General features: G+C 52.6%; 1 protein-coding gene across 1 annotated transcript in view; it reads left to right on the forward strand.

Moving 5' to 3' along the window:
* Positions 1–13914, forward strand: part of ABCB10 (ATP binding cassette subfamily B member 10) — a 58212-nt gene that overhangs the window by 12406 nt on the left and 31892 nt on the right. Inside the window, exons 2-4 of the mRNA XM_069735142.1 lie at positions 824–1024; positions 3520–3722; positions 6356–6490. Coding sequence (XP_069591243.1) covers positions 824–1024; positions 3520–3722; positions 6356–6490 — 539 coding nt within the window. The remainder of the gene's footprint in view (positions 1–823; positions 1025–3519; positions 3723–6355; positions 6491–13914) is intronic.

A 13914-nucleotide genomic window follows, 5' to 3' on the forward strand; every position in this document is an offset into this window, starting at 1 on the left:
TCTAGCAGTGAATATTTCTTTTTTGTACATTTCACGTGCGCACGTTTTTCCGTTTGGCTTTTTCTTTATGACAAGTATTCTCGTCATTTATTAGGCTGAGCATGTAGTTTGCAAGCTTGTGCCTGGCTCTGGAGATAAGGGTGGTCTGCAGGGAGCAGATCTTTGTTCCTCCCTGATATCTTCAGCTTTGGAAATAGTTGCAATAAATTCTGTTTGCTCAGCTGTGTTCACACTCACTTTTATGATGAGAACAGCAACACTAAGAGGACCCCCTAGCCTGGTGCCCCCCACCGAGCAGCTTCCCTCACAGTATACAAGCGCCTCTTATCTTCTGACCTTCACATGGACATCAGATATGGAGCACGGGCAGATCACATCTCATGGGTGATGACTTTCATGAAGGATCCATCACTGTCCATGTAAATATGATCAACAATTGACTTCATTATCCCTATGATTGTGTCCAGAAGTCATCAGTCACCCACCCCCTAATCGGGGGAAGAGCTTCTGACTGTGTGGGGTCGAGAGCTTGGGTTCCTGTCCTTGAGGTGGAGGATCCCGGTAGAGGTAGATTTGTCGCAAAGGTTTACAGCATTAAACATTGGACTATCCATGAAGACGAGACGATCCCCCAATCGTGACAGCCCCCAATGTACAATGCAAAGACAATTTCCTGATAGCCACAGTCCCGAGTGGAAAGACAGTCAACTGGTGGCGAGGTGATCCCCTATGGAGAGTCCTCGATAACTAGATGCTTCCCCGGTAACTAAAGGTGGCTGTGTTCTCTTCAGTATTAATCCCGTTCTCCGCCTTCTTTCTGCAGCCGCGGTCGGCTTCCTCACCGTCTCCAGTGTCATCACCATGTCGGCTCCGTTTTTCCTGGGAAAAGTGATCGATGTGATCTACTCAAATTCCGCGCAGGACCTGACGTCCAGCCTTACACCACTGTGTGCCTTACTGAGCGGGGTCTTCCTGTTAGGAGCAGCTGCTAACGGCATTCGCGTCTACCTCATGCAAACCTCAGGTATGAAGTACGGTGCCGAGAATATGACCATGTGATGATACTTTGTCCAATGAGACGGCGTCCATTGTGTGACCGTACGATGAGATGGCGCCCATTGTGTGACCATACGATGAGATGGCGCCCATTGTGTGACCGTACGATGAGACGGCACCCAGCGAGTGACCGTACGATTAGACGGCACCCAGCATGTGACCCTACAACGATACGGTGCCGAGAATATGACCGTACGATGAGACGGCGCCCAGTGTGTGACCGTACTATGAGATGGCGCCCAAGTGTATGACCGTACGATGAGACGGCGCCTAATGTGTGACCGTACAATGATACGGTGCCCAGTGTGTGACCGTACGCTGATACTTCATCCAATGTGTGACCGTACGATGATACAGTGCCCAGTGTGTGACCGTATGATGAGATGGTGCCCAGTGTGTGAACGTACTATGAGATGGTGCCCAGTGTATGACCGTACGATGAGACGGCGCCTAATGTGTGACCGTACGATGATACGGTGCCCAGTGTGTGAACGTACTATGAGACGGTGCCCAGTGTATGACCGTACGATGAGACGGCGCCTAATGTGTGACCGTACGATGATACAGTGCCCAGTGTGTGACCGTATGATGAGATGGTGCCCAGTGTGTGAACGTACGCTGACACGGCGCTCAGTGTGTGACCGTACGATGATTCTTCATCCAGTGTGTGACCGTACCATGAGACAGCACCCGGTGTGTGACCGTACCATGAGACTGCTCCCCGTGTGAGACCGTACCATGAGATGGAGCTCGGTGTGTGGTTATGATGAGACAACGGCCATTGTGACTGTATGATGAGACGGTGTCGAGAAAATGACCATGCGATGATACTGCGCCCAGTGTGTGACCGTACGATGAGACGGCGGCCAGTGTGACCGTGCGATCAGACAGCACCCGGTGTGTGACCATACGATGATACTGTGCCCAGTGTGTGACCTTATGATGAGACGGAGCCCGGTGTGTGACCGTACGATGAGACAGCGCCCAGTGTGTGACCGTACCATTAGACAGCACCCAGTGTATGACCCTACAACGATACGGTGCCGAGAATATGACCGTACGATGAGACGGCGCCCAGTGTGTGACCGTACTATGAGATGGCGTCCAGTGTATGACCGTACTATGAGATGGCGCCCAGTGTATGACCGTACAATGAGATGGCGCCCAGTGTGTGACCGTACGATGAGACGGCGCCCAGTGTGTGACCGTACAATGAGATGGCGCCCAGTGTGTGACCGTACGATGAGACGGTGCCTAATGTGTGACCGTACAATGATATGGTGCCCAGTGTGTGACCGTACGATGAGACGGCGCCTAATGTGTGACCGTACGCTGATACTTCATCCAATGTGTGACCGTACGATGATACGGTGCCCAGTGTGTAACTGTATGATGAGATGGTGCCCAGTGTGTGAACGAACGCTGACACGGCGCTCAGTGTGTGACCGTACGATGATTCTTCATCCAGTGTGTGACCGTACCATGAGATGGAGCTCGGTGTGTGACTATGATGAGACAACGACCATTGTGACCGTATGATGAGACGGCGCCGAGAAAATGACCATGCGATGATACTGCGCCCAGTGTGTGACCGTACGATGAGACGGCGGCCAGTGTGACCGTGCGATCAGACAGCACCCGGTGTGTGACCATACGATGATACTGCGCCCAGTGTGTGACCTTATGATGAGACTGAGCCCGGTGTGTGACCGTACGATGAGATGACGTCCAGTGTCTGACCGTACGATGATACTGCGCCCAATGTCAGACCGTACGATGAGATGGCACCTAGTGTCTGACTGTACGATGAGACGGTGTACAGTGTATGACCGTACGATGAGATGGCGGCCAGTGTGTGACCGTACGATGATACTGCACCCAATGTGTGACCATTCGGCGAGACGGCGCCTAGTATGTGACCGTACGATGATGCAGCGCCCAGTGTATGACCATACAATGAGATGGCGCCCGATGTGTGACCATATGGCGAAGCAGCGCCCAGTGGGTGGTGTGACAGTACGATGAAACGGCGCCAAGTGTGTGACGGTGCGATAAGACGGCGCCCGGTGTGTGACCGTACGATCTGATCGCACTCTGTTTGTGACCGTACGATGAGACTGTGCCCAATGTATTATTGTATGATGAGACGGCGCCCAGTGTATGATCGTAAGATGAGATGGCGCCCGGTGTGTGACCATATGGCGAGTGGGCGCCCGGTGTGTGACTGTACAAAGAGACGACGCCCGGTGTGTGACTGTACAATGAGACGGCGCCCAAAGTATGATGAGACCGTACCCGATGTGTGACTGTAAGATGAGATGGCACTCGGTGTGTAACTTTACGATGAGACTGCACCCAATATATGATCGTATGATGAGTTGGCACTCAGTTTGTGACCGTACAATGAATCACATGTCATAATTTGTTACATTGTCTCCATAAAGGACACGTTTCTGCCCCCAGGACAGCGGATCGTCCGCAGACTGCGCTCCTCGCTCTTCTCCTCGCTTCTCAGGCAGGAGGTCGGCTTCTTTGACCAGACTCGTACCGGGGAGCTGATCAATCGATTGTCGGCAGACACGGTTTTGATTGGCAGATCGATCACAGAGAATCTATCGGATGGACTGAGAGCCGTAGCGCAGGCTTCTGTCGGAGTGGGGATGATGGTAATGGCCGCACGTCCTGCACTTGTATAATACGCAGTATATGTAATTACCACTCACAATAGACCTCCAGGGAACGCGGGGATAAGTCTGGATAGATGCACGGGGTCAGGATTTACAGTCCGGACACATAGCGTCAGTCCAGATGGTGGGAGAAGTTGTTCTTGGGGGAGGATTAGATCCCGTTCTTGAGTGATCCCCCAAGGATGGAAGGCTCCGCACATTGTGAGTGATCCCCTCCATGGGTGAGAAGCCTCCACACATTGTGAGTGATCCCCTCCATGGATGAGAAGCCTCCACACATTGTGAGTGATCCCCTCCATGGGTGAGAAGCCTCCACACATTGTGAGGGATCCCCTCCATGGATGAGAAGCCTCCACACATTGTGAGTGATCCCCTCCATGGATGAGAAGCCCCCACACATTGTGAGTGACCCCTCCATGGATGAGAAGCCCCCACACATTGTGAGTGATCCCCTCCATGGGTGAGAAGCCCCCACACATTGTGAGTGATCCCTCCATGTATGAGAAGCCCCCGCACATTGTGAGTGATCCCCTCCATGGATGAGAAACCCCCACACATTGTGAGTGATCCCTCCATGTATGAGAAGCCCCCGCACATTGTGAGTGATCCCCTCCATGGATGAGAAGCCCCCGCACATTGTGAGTGATCCCCTCCATGTATGAGAAGCCTCCACACATTGTGAGTGACCTCTCCATGGATGAGAAGCCCCCACACATTGTGAGTGACCCCCTCCATGGATGAGAAGCCTCCACACATTGTGAGTGACCCCCTCCATGGATGAGAAGCCCCCACACATTGTGAGTGACCCCTCCATGGATGAGAAGCCCCCACACATTGTGAGTGATCCCCTCCATAAATGAGAAGCCCCCACACATTGTGAGTGATCCCCTCCATGGATGAGAAGCCTCCACACATTGTGAGTGATCCCCTCCATGGATGAGAAGCCTCCGCACATTGTGAGTGACCCCCCACCCATGGATGAGAAGCCTCCACACATTGTGAGTGACCCCTCCATGGATGAGAAGCCCCCACACATTGTGAGTGATCCCCTCCATGGATGAGAAGCCCCCGCACATTGTGAGTGATCCCCTCCATGGATGAGAAGCCCCCGCACATTGTGAGTGACCCCCTCCATGGATGAGAAGCCCCCACACATTGTGAGTGATCCCCTCCATGGATGAGAAGCCCCCGCACATTGTGAGTGACCCCCTCCATGGATGAGAAGCCCCCACACATTGTGAGTGACCTCTCCATGGATGAGAAGCCTCCACACATTGTGAGTGACCCCTCCATGTATGAGAAGCCCCCACACATTGTGAGTGACCCCCTCCATGGATGAGAAGCCTCCACACATTGTGAGTGACCTCTCCATGGATGAGAAGCCCCCACACATTGTGAGTGATCCCCTCCATGGATGAGAAGCCCCCACACATTGTGAGTGATCCCCTCCATGGATGAGAAGCCCCCGCACATTGTGAGTGATCCCCTCCATGGATGAGAAGCCCCCACACATTGTGAGTGACCCCCTCCATGGATGAGAAGCCTCCACACATTGTGAGTGACCTCTCCATGGATGAGAAGCCCCCACACATTGTGAGTGATCCCCTCCATGGATGAGAAGCCCCCACACATTGTGAGTGATCCCCTCCATGGATGAGAAGCCCCCGCACATTGTGAGTGATCCCCTCCATGGATGAGAAGCCCCCGCACATTGTGAGTGACCCCCTCCATGGATGAGAAGCCCCCACACATTGTGAGTGATCCCCTCCATGGATGAGAAGCCCCCGCACATTGTGAGTGACCCCCTCCATGGATGAGAAGCCTCCACACATTGTGAGTGATCCCTCCATGGAGAAGCCCCCGCACATTGTGAGTGATCCCCTCCATGGATGAGAAGCCCCCGCACATTGTGAGTGATCCCCTCCATGGATGAGAAGCCCCCACACATTGTGAGTGACCCCATCCATGGATGAGAAGCCCCCACACATTGTGAGTGACCTCTCCATGGATGAGAAGCCTCCACACATTGTGAGTGATCCCCTCCATGGATGAGAAGCCCCCGCACATTGTGAGTGATCCCCTCCATGGATGAGAAGCCCCCACACATTGTGAGTGACCCCATCCATGGATGAGAAGCCCCCACACACTGTGAGTGACCCCCTCCATGGATGAGAAGCCCCCGCACATTGTGAGTGACCCCCTCCATGGATGAGTAGCCTCCACACATTGTGAGTGACCCCCTCCATGGATGAGTAGCCCCTTATCCTTTTTTAAAACACGCAGTCTACACTTAATCGTTCACGTTAGTCTGGCAGTGATATCAGCTGCCTTGTCCCAGTTCACACTTCCTCCTGAGCTGACAAGGACACAGATATTATACCATCAGGTCACTTTGTGTCAGGGCTGAAGTTCATCTGATCTCTCTTCATAGCAATCTAGAGTTAATGCAAAATTGCCGCTATGAAAAGCAGCAAACTGAGAAAACCAAATTTATTTTCATATTGTTTGGTTACAACATTACATGAATCCGCTCCTGTGTCTCCTCACACGTTCACAGTCACCCACAGATATTGCTCGTTTGTTCCTAATGATTTTCTTTTCCTCCTGCACAGTTTTTCGTCTCTCCCCAACTAGCCATGTTTGTTCTGAGCATCGTCCCTCCTCTCGCTGTTGTCGCTGTGATTTATGGGAGATATTTACGGAAAGTTTCTATGCTGACCCAGGACTCGCTTGCTGCAGCCACTCAGGTAATCTTCTCTGTGGACACGGCTCCACCGCTCGCCTTTTGATAAAGGAGTGGTCTGGTGCCGCTCATGTCAGCTGGTGACGTAGTGTCGGTACGTTCCTGGTCTGGTGCCACTCATGTCAGCTGGTGACATTGTGTCGGTACGTTCCCGGTGGTGCCGCGCAGGTCTGGTGCCACTCATGTCAGCTGGTGACATAGTTTTCAAAAACCTGACCGTCACATCCAAACATAGACTCAGTGTGAACAGGTGCTGAACCCAGAGTCGCCAACTCGTATATAGTCAAGTAAATAAGGCAGCACACTGCAGCGCTAGAACATGCAAACTTGAAATACGAAATTTGAACTGCATTACTGCACTAGAAATATGAAAAATGAGAGCTTTTAGCACATAAAAATGGCCAATTTTATGTGTACCTGGTAGCCACATTAGGGCATCTCTCTTATACCAGGTCCTACACTTGCCTTACCTCGCTGAGAATAAACGTCTCCATCTGAATGGGTACATGTGAAACCTCTACTTAGACTGAAATTACCCCTCCACAGAGAGAGAGATTGGACCTGCTGTAATTAAAACACCTGTGGCTAGAAGGCGGAGTGCACGATCAGAAGGCTAAAGAATTTCTAGCCACAGGTGTTTTAATTACAGCAGGTCCAATACCCCTCCACAGAGAGAGAGAATTTTAGTCTAGGAAGAGGTTACACATGTACCCATTCAGATGGAGATGTTTATTCTCAGCGAGGTAAGGCAAGTGTAGGACCTGGTATAAGAGAGATGCCGTAATGTGGCTACCAGGTACACATAAAATTGGCCATTTTTATGCGCTAAACGCTCTCATTTTTCATATTTCTAGTGCAGTAATGCAGTTTAATTTTCGTGTTTCATATTTGCATGTTTCAGCGCTGCAGTGTGCTGCCTTATTTATTTAGCTGGTGACATAGTGTCGGTACTTTCACGGCGGTGCCACGCAGGTCTGGTGCTGCTCATGTCAGCTGGTGACATAGTGTCGGTACGTTCCTGGTGGTGCTGCGCAGGTCTGGTGCTGCTCATGTCAGCTGGTGACATAGTGTCGGTTCGTTCCTGGTGGTGCCGCGCAGGTCTGGTGCTGCTCATGTCAGCTGGTGACATAGTGTCGGTACGTTCCTGGTGGTGCCGCGCAGGTCTGGTGCTGCTCATGTCAGCTGGTGACATAGTGTCGGTACGTTCCCAGTGGTGCCGCGCAGGTCTGGTGCCACTCATGTCAGCTGGTGACATAGTGTTGGTACGTGTCACGATTCCCCCCGACCGCTGTCACCACTGGGTCAGGATTCACACCGTGACCGTCACCCCTACGTCACGGATCAGGGTGACTTTAGGCCAACAGACGGCTATCACATGTGCAGGGGGGCTTATCTTAGTTATCCCTCCACTGCTAACAATGTGATGAAAAACCACACACAAGGCTATTGACCTCTTAGTTTACAGCAGGGGCTTATTCTAGGTATCCCACTGCTTTTCTATATACCACGAACTGCAGGGATTTATGTATATCCCGCTTACAGTTCCACTTAACACTTGCAGCTCTCTGGCGCCCCCTTACTCTCAGGTCAGATTAGGTACTGCACCCTGGGTAATTAGTCGCCAGAAAGGCTGCCTGCTATGTACTGGCTATTGGGCACGCTGCAGCGACGCGATAACTACTCCCACACAGGCAGGAACAATAATTATCAAACCCGCAGTTGCTTCAGCAGAATCCAACCGTCAGCACACTTTCGCTGCCACCAGCTTCGATTAAACGGGTCCGAAGCTAACCCAACACAACAGTAACAGTAGCGTATTTTCCCTTCAAGAGACTTAGGGTACGGTTTAGAGCAGGAGAACGAACTAATATATAATAGTATATCCCATTAAAAATAATTAGGCAATGCTTTATCAAAAATAGTTTATAAAGAGGTTATAAATGAGACAATTGCAAATATGTACATGGGTAATTATAACATAAAGGGAATAAATGAGAAAAGCAACACTTACATGTTTAAAGCATGACAAGCAACCAGGCTAGTGCAGTTTCCATACATCCCAGTCCATGGGATGTATCAGCTCTTCCAGGACAATAGGACAAAGCAGTCCAGAAGGAGAAATCAGCAAAAAAAGTGACTCCTCAGAGCCTGCCAGACACTTAAAACATTAAGGCTGTGACATCACAGAAAGGCTGGCTTATCCAGACCCTCCTCTCTCTACATTCTGCCTAAACTTTAAACTATTCTCTCTAATTTCTATAACTTCACTACAAAACATGACAGAGTCATACCAAACCCATAATTCATCTCGGATTAACGTGAGCATTCTAATGAGATCAAATATGTCCTATCTGGGATACATATTTACAGAGAAAACCCTACTTCTTTACCAGATGGAGTTAGAAACCCGAGTGTCATGAGATGTGTAGCTACACCGAGTGGGACTACGAATATATATTTTCGTATTTCTAGCTTAAATCGTTTGCCTAATATCTAACAAAAACTAAACAAAGAATCTTTCATGGATTTTTGGAGCCATTTTCCTGTTCTAGCTGGAGCGAGATTCTACCCTGGCCGTAAATTCCTCTCGGCCATAAAACTTCCCCCAGTGCAGGGGCACAGCAGCTCTTGGCTGAATGAAAGGGAAGGGGGGCTTGTTAGCCCACAGCCTTGAGCAAGAGAACTACTTATGATATTTCATACCATATCGTGACACCTCCCCCTTTTGGTGTGCACTAGGGAGGCAGGACCTGATGGTTCTCCTCCATGCGCACCTCAGCAGGTTCACCCTGGTGGGCCAACCCATCACCATTGCCATGCTCTGGCTCCATGGTGCCTTCGCCTACCCGGTGCCCCAGGTAGGGAACCTCCCTCATGCCCATCTGACACTTTCCCGGCTTGATAGTCAGTCCTGCTTGGTGAATTCGCCTGAGCACCTCCTCAAGATGCTGCAGGTGTTCCTTCCAGGAGGGACTGAAGATGGCAATGTCATCCAAGTACGCCACGGCGTACGTCTCCAGTCCCTGAAGCAGGCGGTTGACCATCCGCTGGAAAGTGGCAGGGGCATTCTTCATGCCGAAGGGCATGACCGTGGACTCGTACAGTCCAAAGGGTGTGATAAAGGCGGACTTCTCCTGCGCCTCGGGGCTCAGGGGAATCTGCCAGTATCCTCTACTCAAATCCATTATTGTCAGGTATTTTGCGCCAGCTAACTTCTCAAGCAGCTCCTCGATGCGCGGCATTGGGTGCGCGTCCGAGGCTGTGATGGCGTTGAGCCCCCTGTAGTCCACGCAGAACCGTGTGGTCCGGTCCTTCTTTGGCACGAGAACTACAGGCGATGCCCACGCGCTCTTTGACCGTCGAATCACCCCCAGCTGTAACATCTCATCGATCTCTTGGCGCATAGTCTGCTGCACCTGGTCAGAGATTCGATAGGGTGTTCGCCGTAGTGGGGCGTGATTCCCGGTGTCCACCTCGTGGACTGCTAACTCAGTCCTCCCAGGTCGGTTGGAGAATACGACCCGGAAGGGTTCCAGTGTGGTTTGCAACTGCACCCGCTGGGGTTCAGTTAACGAGGCGCTTACCTCCACATCCTCGATGGACCCATTGGCCTTGGCTTGGGCCAGCAAGTCCAGGAGGGTGTCTTCCTCACCGTCTTCGGGCAAGCTGCAGACCGGTAGGACGAAAGGTTCACGTTCGTGATGAGCCTTCATCATGTTGACGTGAAAGGCCTTTCGCCTACCCCGAGCGTGGTCAAGCGTGACCACGTACGTGACCGGGTTGAGCTGTTGGTGGACGACGTACGGGCCCTCCCAGGCTGCCTGAAGCTTATCCCTTGGTACGGGGACCAGCACCCACACCTTTTGACCCACGTGGTAGGTCCGCTCCCGGGCGTTCTGGTCGTACCAGTGCTTCTGATCAGCCTGAGCCTGCGTCATGTTGTCATGCACCAACTGCGTCAAGGTCTGCATCTTGTCACGGAAGCGCATGACATAGTCCACTATGGACACTTCAGAAGGGTTCGGCTCCTCTTCCCAGGATTCTCTTACCAACCCAAGGGGTCCCCGAACTCGCCTGCCGTACAGGAGCTCGAAGGGGGAGAACCCCGTCGAGGCCTGCGGAACCTCTCGGTAAGCGAACAGCAGGTGTGGGAGGTACCGCTCCCAGTCGCGCCCTTGAGTCTCAACCAGCATGCGTAGCATCTGTTTGAGGGTACCATTGAAGCGTTCACACAAGCCATTGGTCTGTGGGTGGTACGCACTCGATACCAGGTGCTTCACCTGCATTTTCTTACAGAGAGCCTCCATTAGGCGAGACATAAATTGGGTCCCTTGATCAGTAAGCATTTCCCTGGGAAATCCTACACGTGAAAAGATGGCCAACAGGGCATCCGCCACCTTATCTGCCCTAGTGGACGACAGAGCTACTGCCTCTGGGTACCGGGTAGCGTAGTCTACCACAGTAAGGATGTATTGCTTTCCAGAGCTGCTGGGGACGGCCAGCGGGCCCACAATGTCCACCGCGATCCTCTGGAAAGGCTCCTCTATCACTGGCAAAGGGATCAGGGGAGCCTTAAGAGCAGGCCCTGCCTTCCCCACTCTTTGACAGGTGACACAGGAACGGCAGTAGTTTGACACATCTGTCCCCATCTTAGGCCAATAGAAGTGTTGAGACAGCCGGGCCTTAGTTTTGCTGATCCCCAAGTGTCCAGCTAGCGGGATCTCATGGGCAATCCGCAACAACTCACCCCGGAATTGCTGCGGGACGACCAGCTGTCTCTCCCTCAACCACTCCTTTTGTGATTCTCCGGGTACTGTCTCCCGGTACAACCTTCCTTGTTCCCAGAACACCTTCTCCTTATCAGTCTCGGAGAAGCGCGTCCCGGCGAGTTGTCTCAAACTCTCTAGGCTCGCATCTGTGTGCAGAGCGGCCTGAAACTCCTGGCTAGGGGAAGCCAGAAGCGACGTCAGGGTCCCTTCCCCACGGGAACCCTCTTGGACCTGCTCTGGGTCCACCTCTGGTTCAGTCACAGTGATGACTGAGGAGGGTCCGGAAGGCAGACAGTTATCTGCGTTCCGGGCACTCTGACTGCGGGTGACAGCAGCTACATAGGCTGTCTCCCCGGGGATTTCTACAGGCCCATCAGCCGGCGCTGCTATGGGCTCTACCTCCCCATCCACCCCCAACACTCCAGGGGCAGTGCTACTTATGGGCCAGTTACCTTCCTCGGTGGCACTGGTCACTTTCATGGCGTCACCTTCCTCACGGTTCCCATGCATCTCCCCATTTCCTGTAGCACCGACACTTGCCCCTGTTAGGGGTTCCTCAGCCGTCTCACTCCGCAGAGCGACGTGGCTGGGCACACCTGTACCTATGGACACATTAACCTTCACAGAAAAATCATTATCAGGTTCAGCTGGCACAGGTACAACATTTTCACCATCAATCCTAGGGAAAAAATCATTAGTAGATGCATCAACACAAGATAAAGCATGGTCAGGTAACACATGCGATTTCCCATCATCATCATCATCATCAGGGTTAACTTTACCCTCATTAGTAGATTGGGGAGGGGTGTCAGGAACGTAGTATGCATACATCCTCCCCAAATCAGTCCCCAACAAAACATCAGTGGGCAAATTATCAGACAGCCCCACTTCCTTCACCCCGCTCCCGGCACCCCAATCAATAAAAACCCGGGCCATTGGTAAGGGACAGCTGATGCCCCCAATCCCAGTGACAGTTAGGGTTTTCCCCGGAATGATTTCTTCAGGGGCCGCCAGTTCGGGTCGGATGAGGGTTCGTTCAGCCCCGGTGTCCTTGAGGCCTGTAGCAACATGGCCTCCCACAGTGACGTGCTGTACGTTGTCACACACCCTCCCAACCACACCACCCACCAAAAGAACTGCTGCATTAGGCCCTGGGGCCTTGGCTGGGGGGTTCTTCGGCCTGTCTGGACAGAAGGTACTGATATGCCCAGGCCGCTTGCAGGTGTAACACGCGCGAGGTTCGGTGGTAGGTCTGGTGCTGTTGGCCACAGGGCCAGGACCTCGGGTGTGCTGGCTGGCAGGGGTACTGGCGTTGGTTGCAGGCTTACCCCCTCTCCAGCTGGTGGTGACTGGCTTCCGCACTTCCGATCTACGGTTGGCCTCATAGGCATCGGCAATCTGCGCTGCTTTCGTCACGTCTTTGGGTTCTCTGTCCATCACGAACTGTCGCACCTCAGCTGGGCAAAGATGAAAGAACTGGTCTTTGATCATCAGGTCTCGCAGCTGCGCAAAGGTGGTCACTGACAGTCCTTGGGTCCACTGGTCAAAGTGGGTCCCCAGTCCATGCACCACATCACTGTAACTGTCGTGTGGGCCACGTTGGAGGGTCCGGAACTTTCTACGGTACACCTCGGGTGTAAGCTGGTACTTGGCTATCAGAGCCTGCTTGATGGCCTCATAGTCTCCATCTTGTTCTTGAGGGAGGGCAGCAAACGCCTCCAGAGCTTTACCTTTCAGCCCTGGTGTCAGGTATCGGGCCCATTCATCTGTAGGCAGCTGGTACTGCCTGCAGGCTTTCTCAAAGGCCCGCAGAAAAGTGTCCAAATCTCCGTCCTTCTCCATAACAGGAAAGTGATCAGGCCGGGGCTTCGGTGTCTGAGCGCTGCTAGGCTCACGGTTGGTCTGAGACAACCCCTGCATTTGCAGTCGGGCTAACTGCAGCTGGTACTCCCGCTCAGCTTGGGCCTCTCTCTCAGCTCGGGCCTCTCTCTCGGCTGCCTGGGCCTCCTGCCGGTATTGCTGAATCAGCTGCCGACGTCCCTCATGGTCGTCAATGGGGAATTCTTTCAAGGCCGCCTGCAGGTGGGGGTCCAATTCGCCCGGATTACTAACAGGGCCAGCATTCAGTGGTTGGACCTCTGCTGCAGCACCATGTTCGCTGGTGCTGGCTTCTGCGGCCTCTGAGCTCTGAGATTGGTCTCGAGCGGCTTCCCATTGCACCAGATCTGCGACCAGTTGGGCTTTGTTTTTGCTTGCAAAGTCAATGTGCTGTGTCTTGCATAAGGCAACAAGGGTGTCTCTGGTCTGCTGCTCATAAAAGGTTTCTCCCAGCCCAACCATGGTTGCCAAATAAAAGATAGGATAGAAAAACGAAGAGAAAGGGAGGGGATAATTACCAGTACGCAATTGTCTCACAACTAAAAAGCACTGAGTTCGTTCTCCAAACTTATTTGCGCAGAGTCCTCGCAAGAACTTTCTGCAAGTTTTTAGTGAGAGGAATGATTACTCAAACCAAATCACTAATGCTCTAAGATATCCCACCGCCTTGCCACCAATTGTCACGATTCCCCCCGACCGCTGTCACCACTGGGTCAGGATTCACACCGTGACCGTCACCCCTACGTCACGGATCAGGGTGACTTTAGGCCAACAGACGGCT

Source organism: Ranitomeya imitator, chromosome 7 (assembly GCF_032444005.1).
Source record: "Ranitomeya imitator isolate aRanImi1 chromosome 7, aRanImi1.pri, whole genome shotgun sequence".
Classification (NCBI taxonomy): domain Eukaryota; kingdom Metazoa; phylum Chordata; class Amphibia; order Anura; family Dendrobatidae; genus Ranitomeya; species Ranitomeya imitator.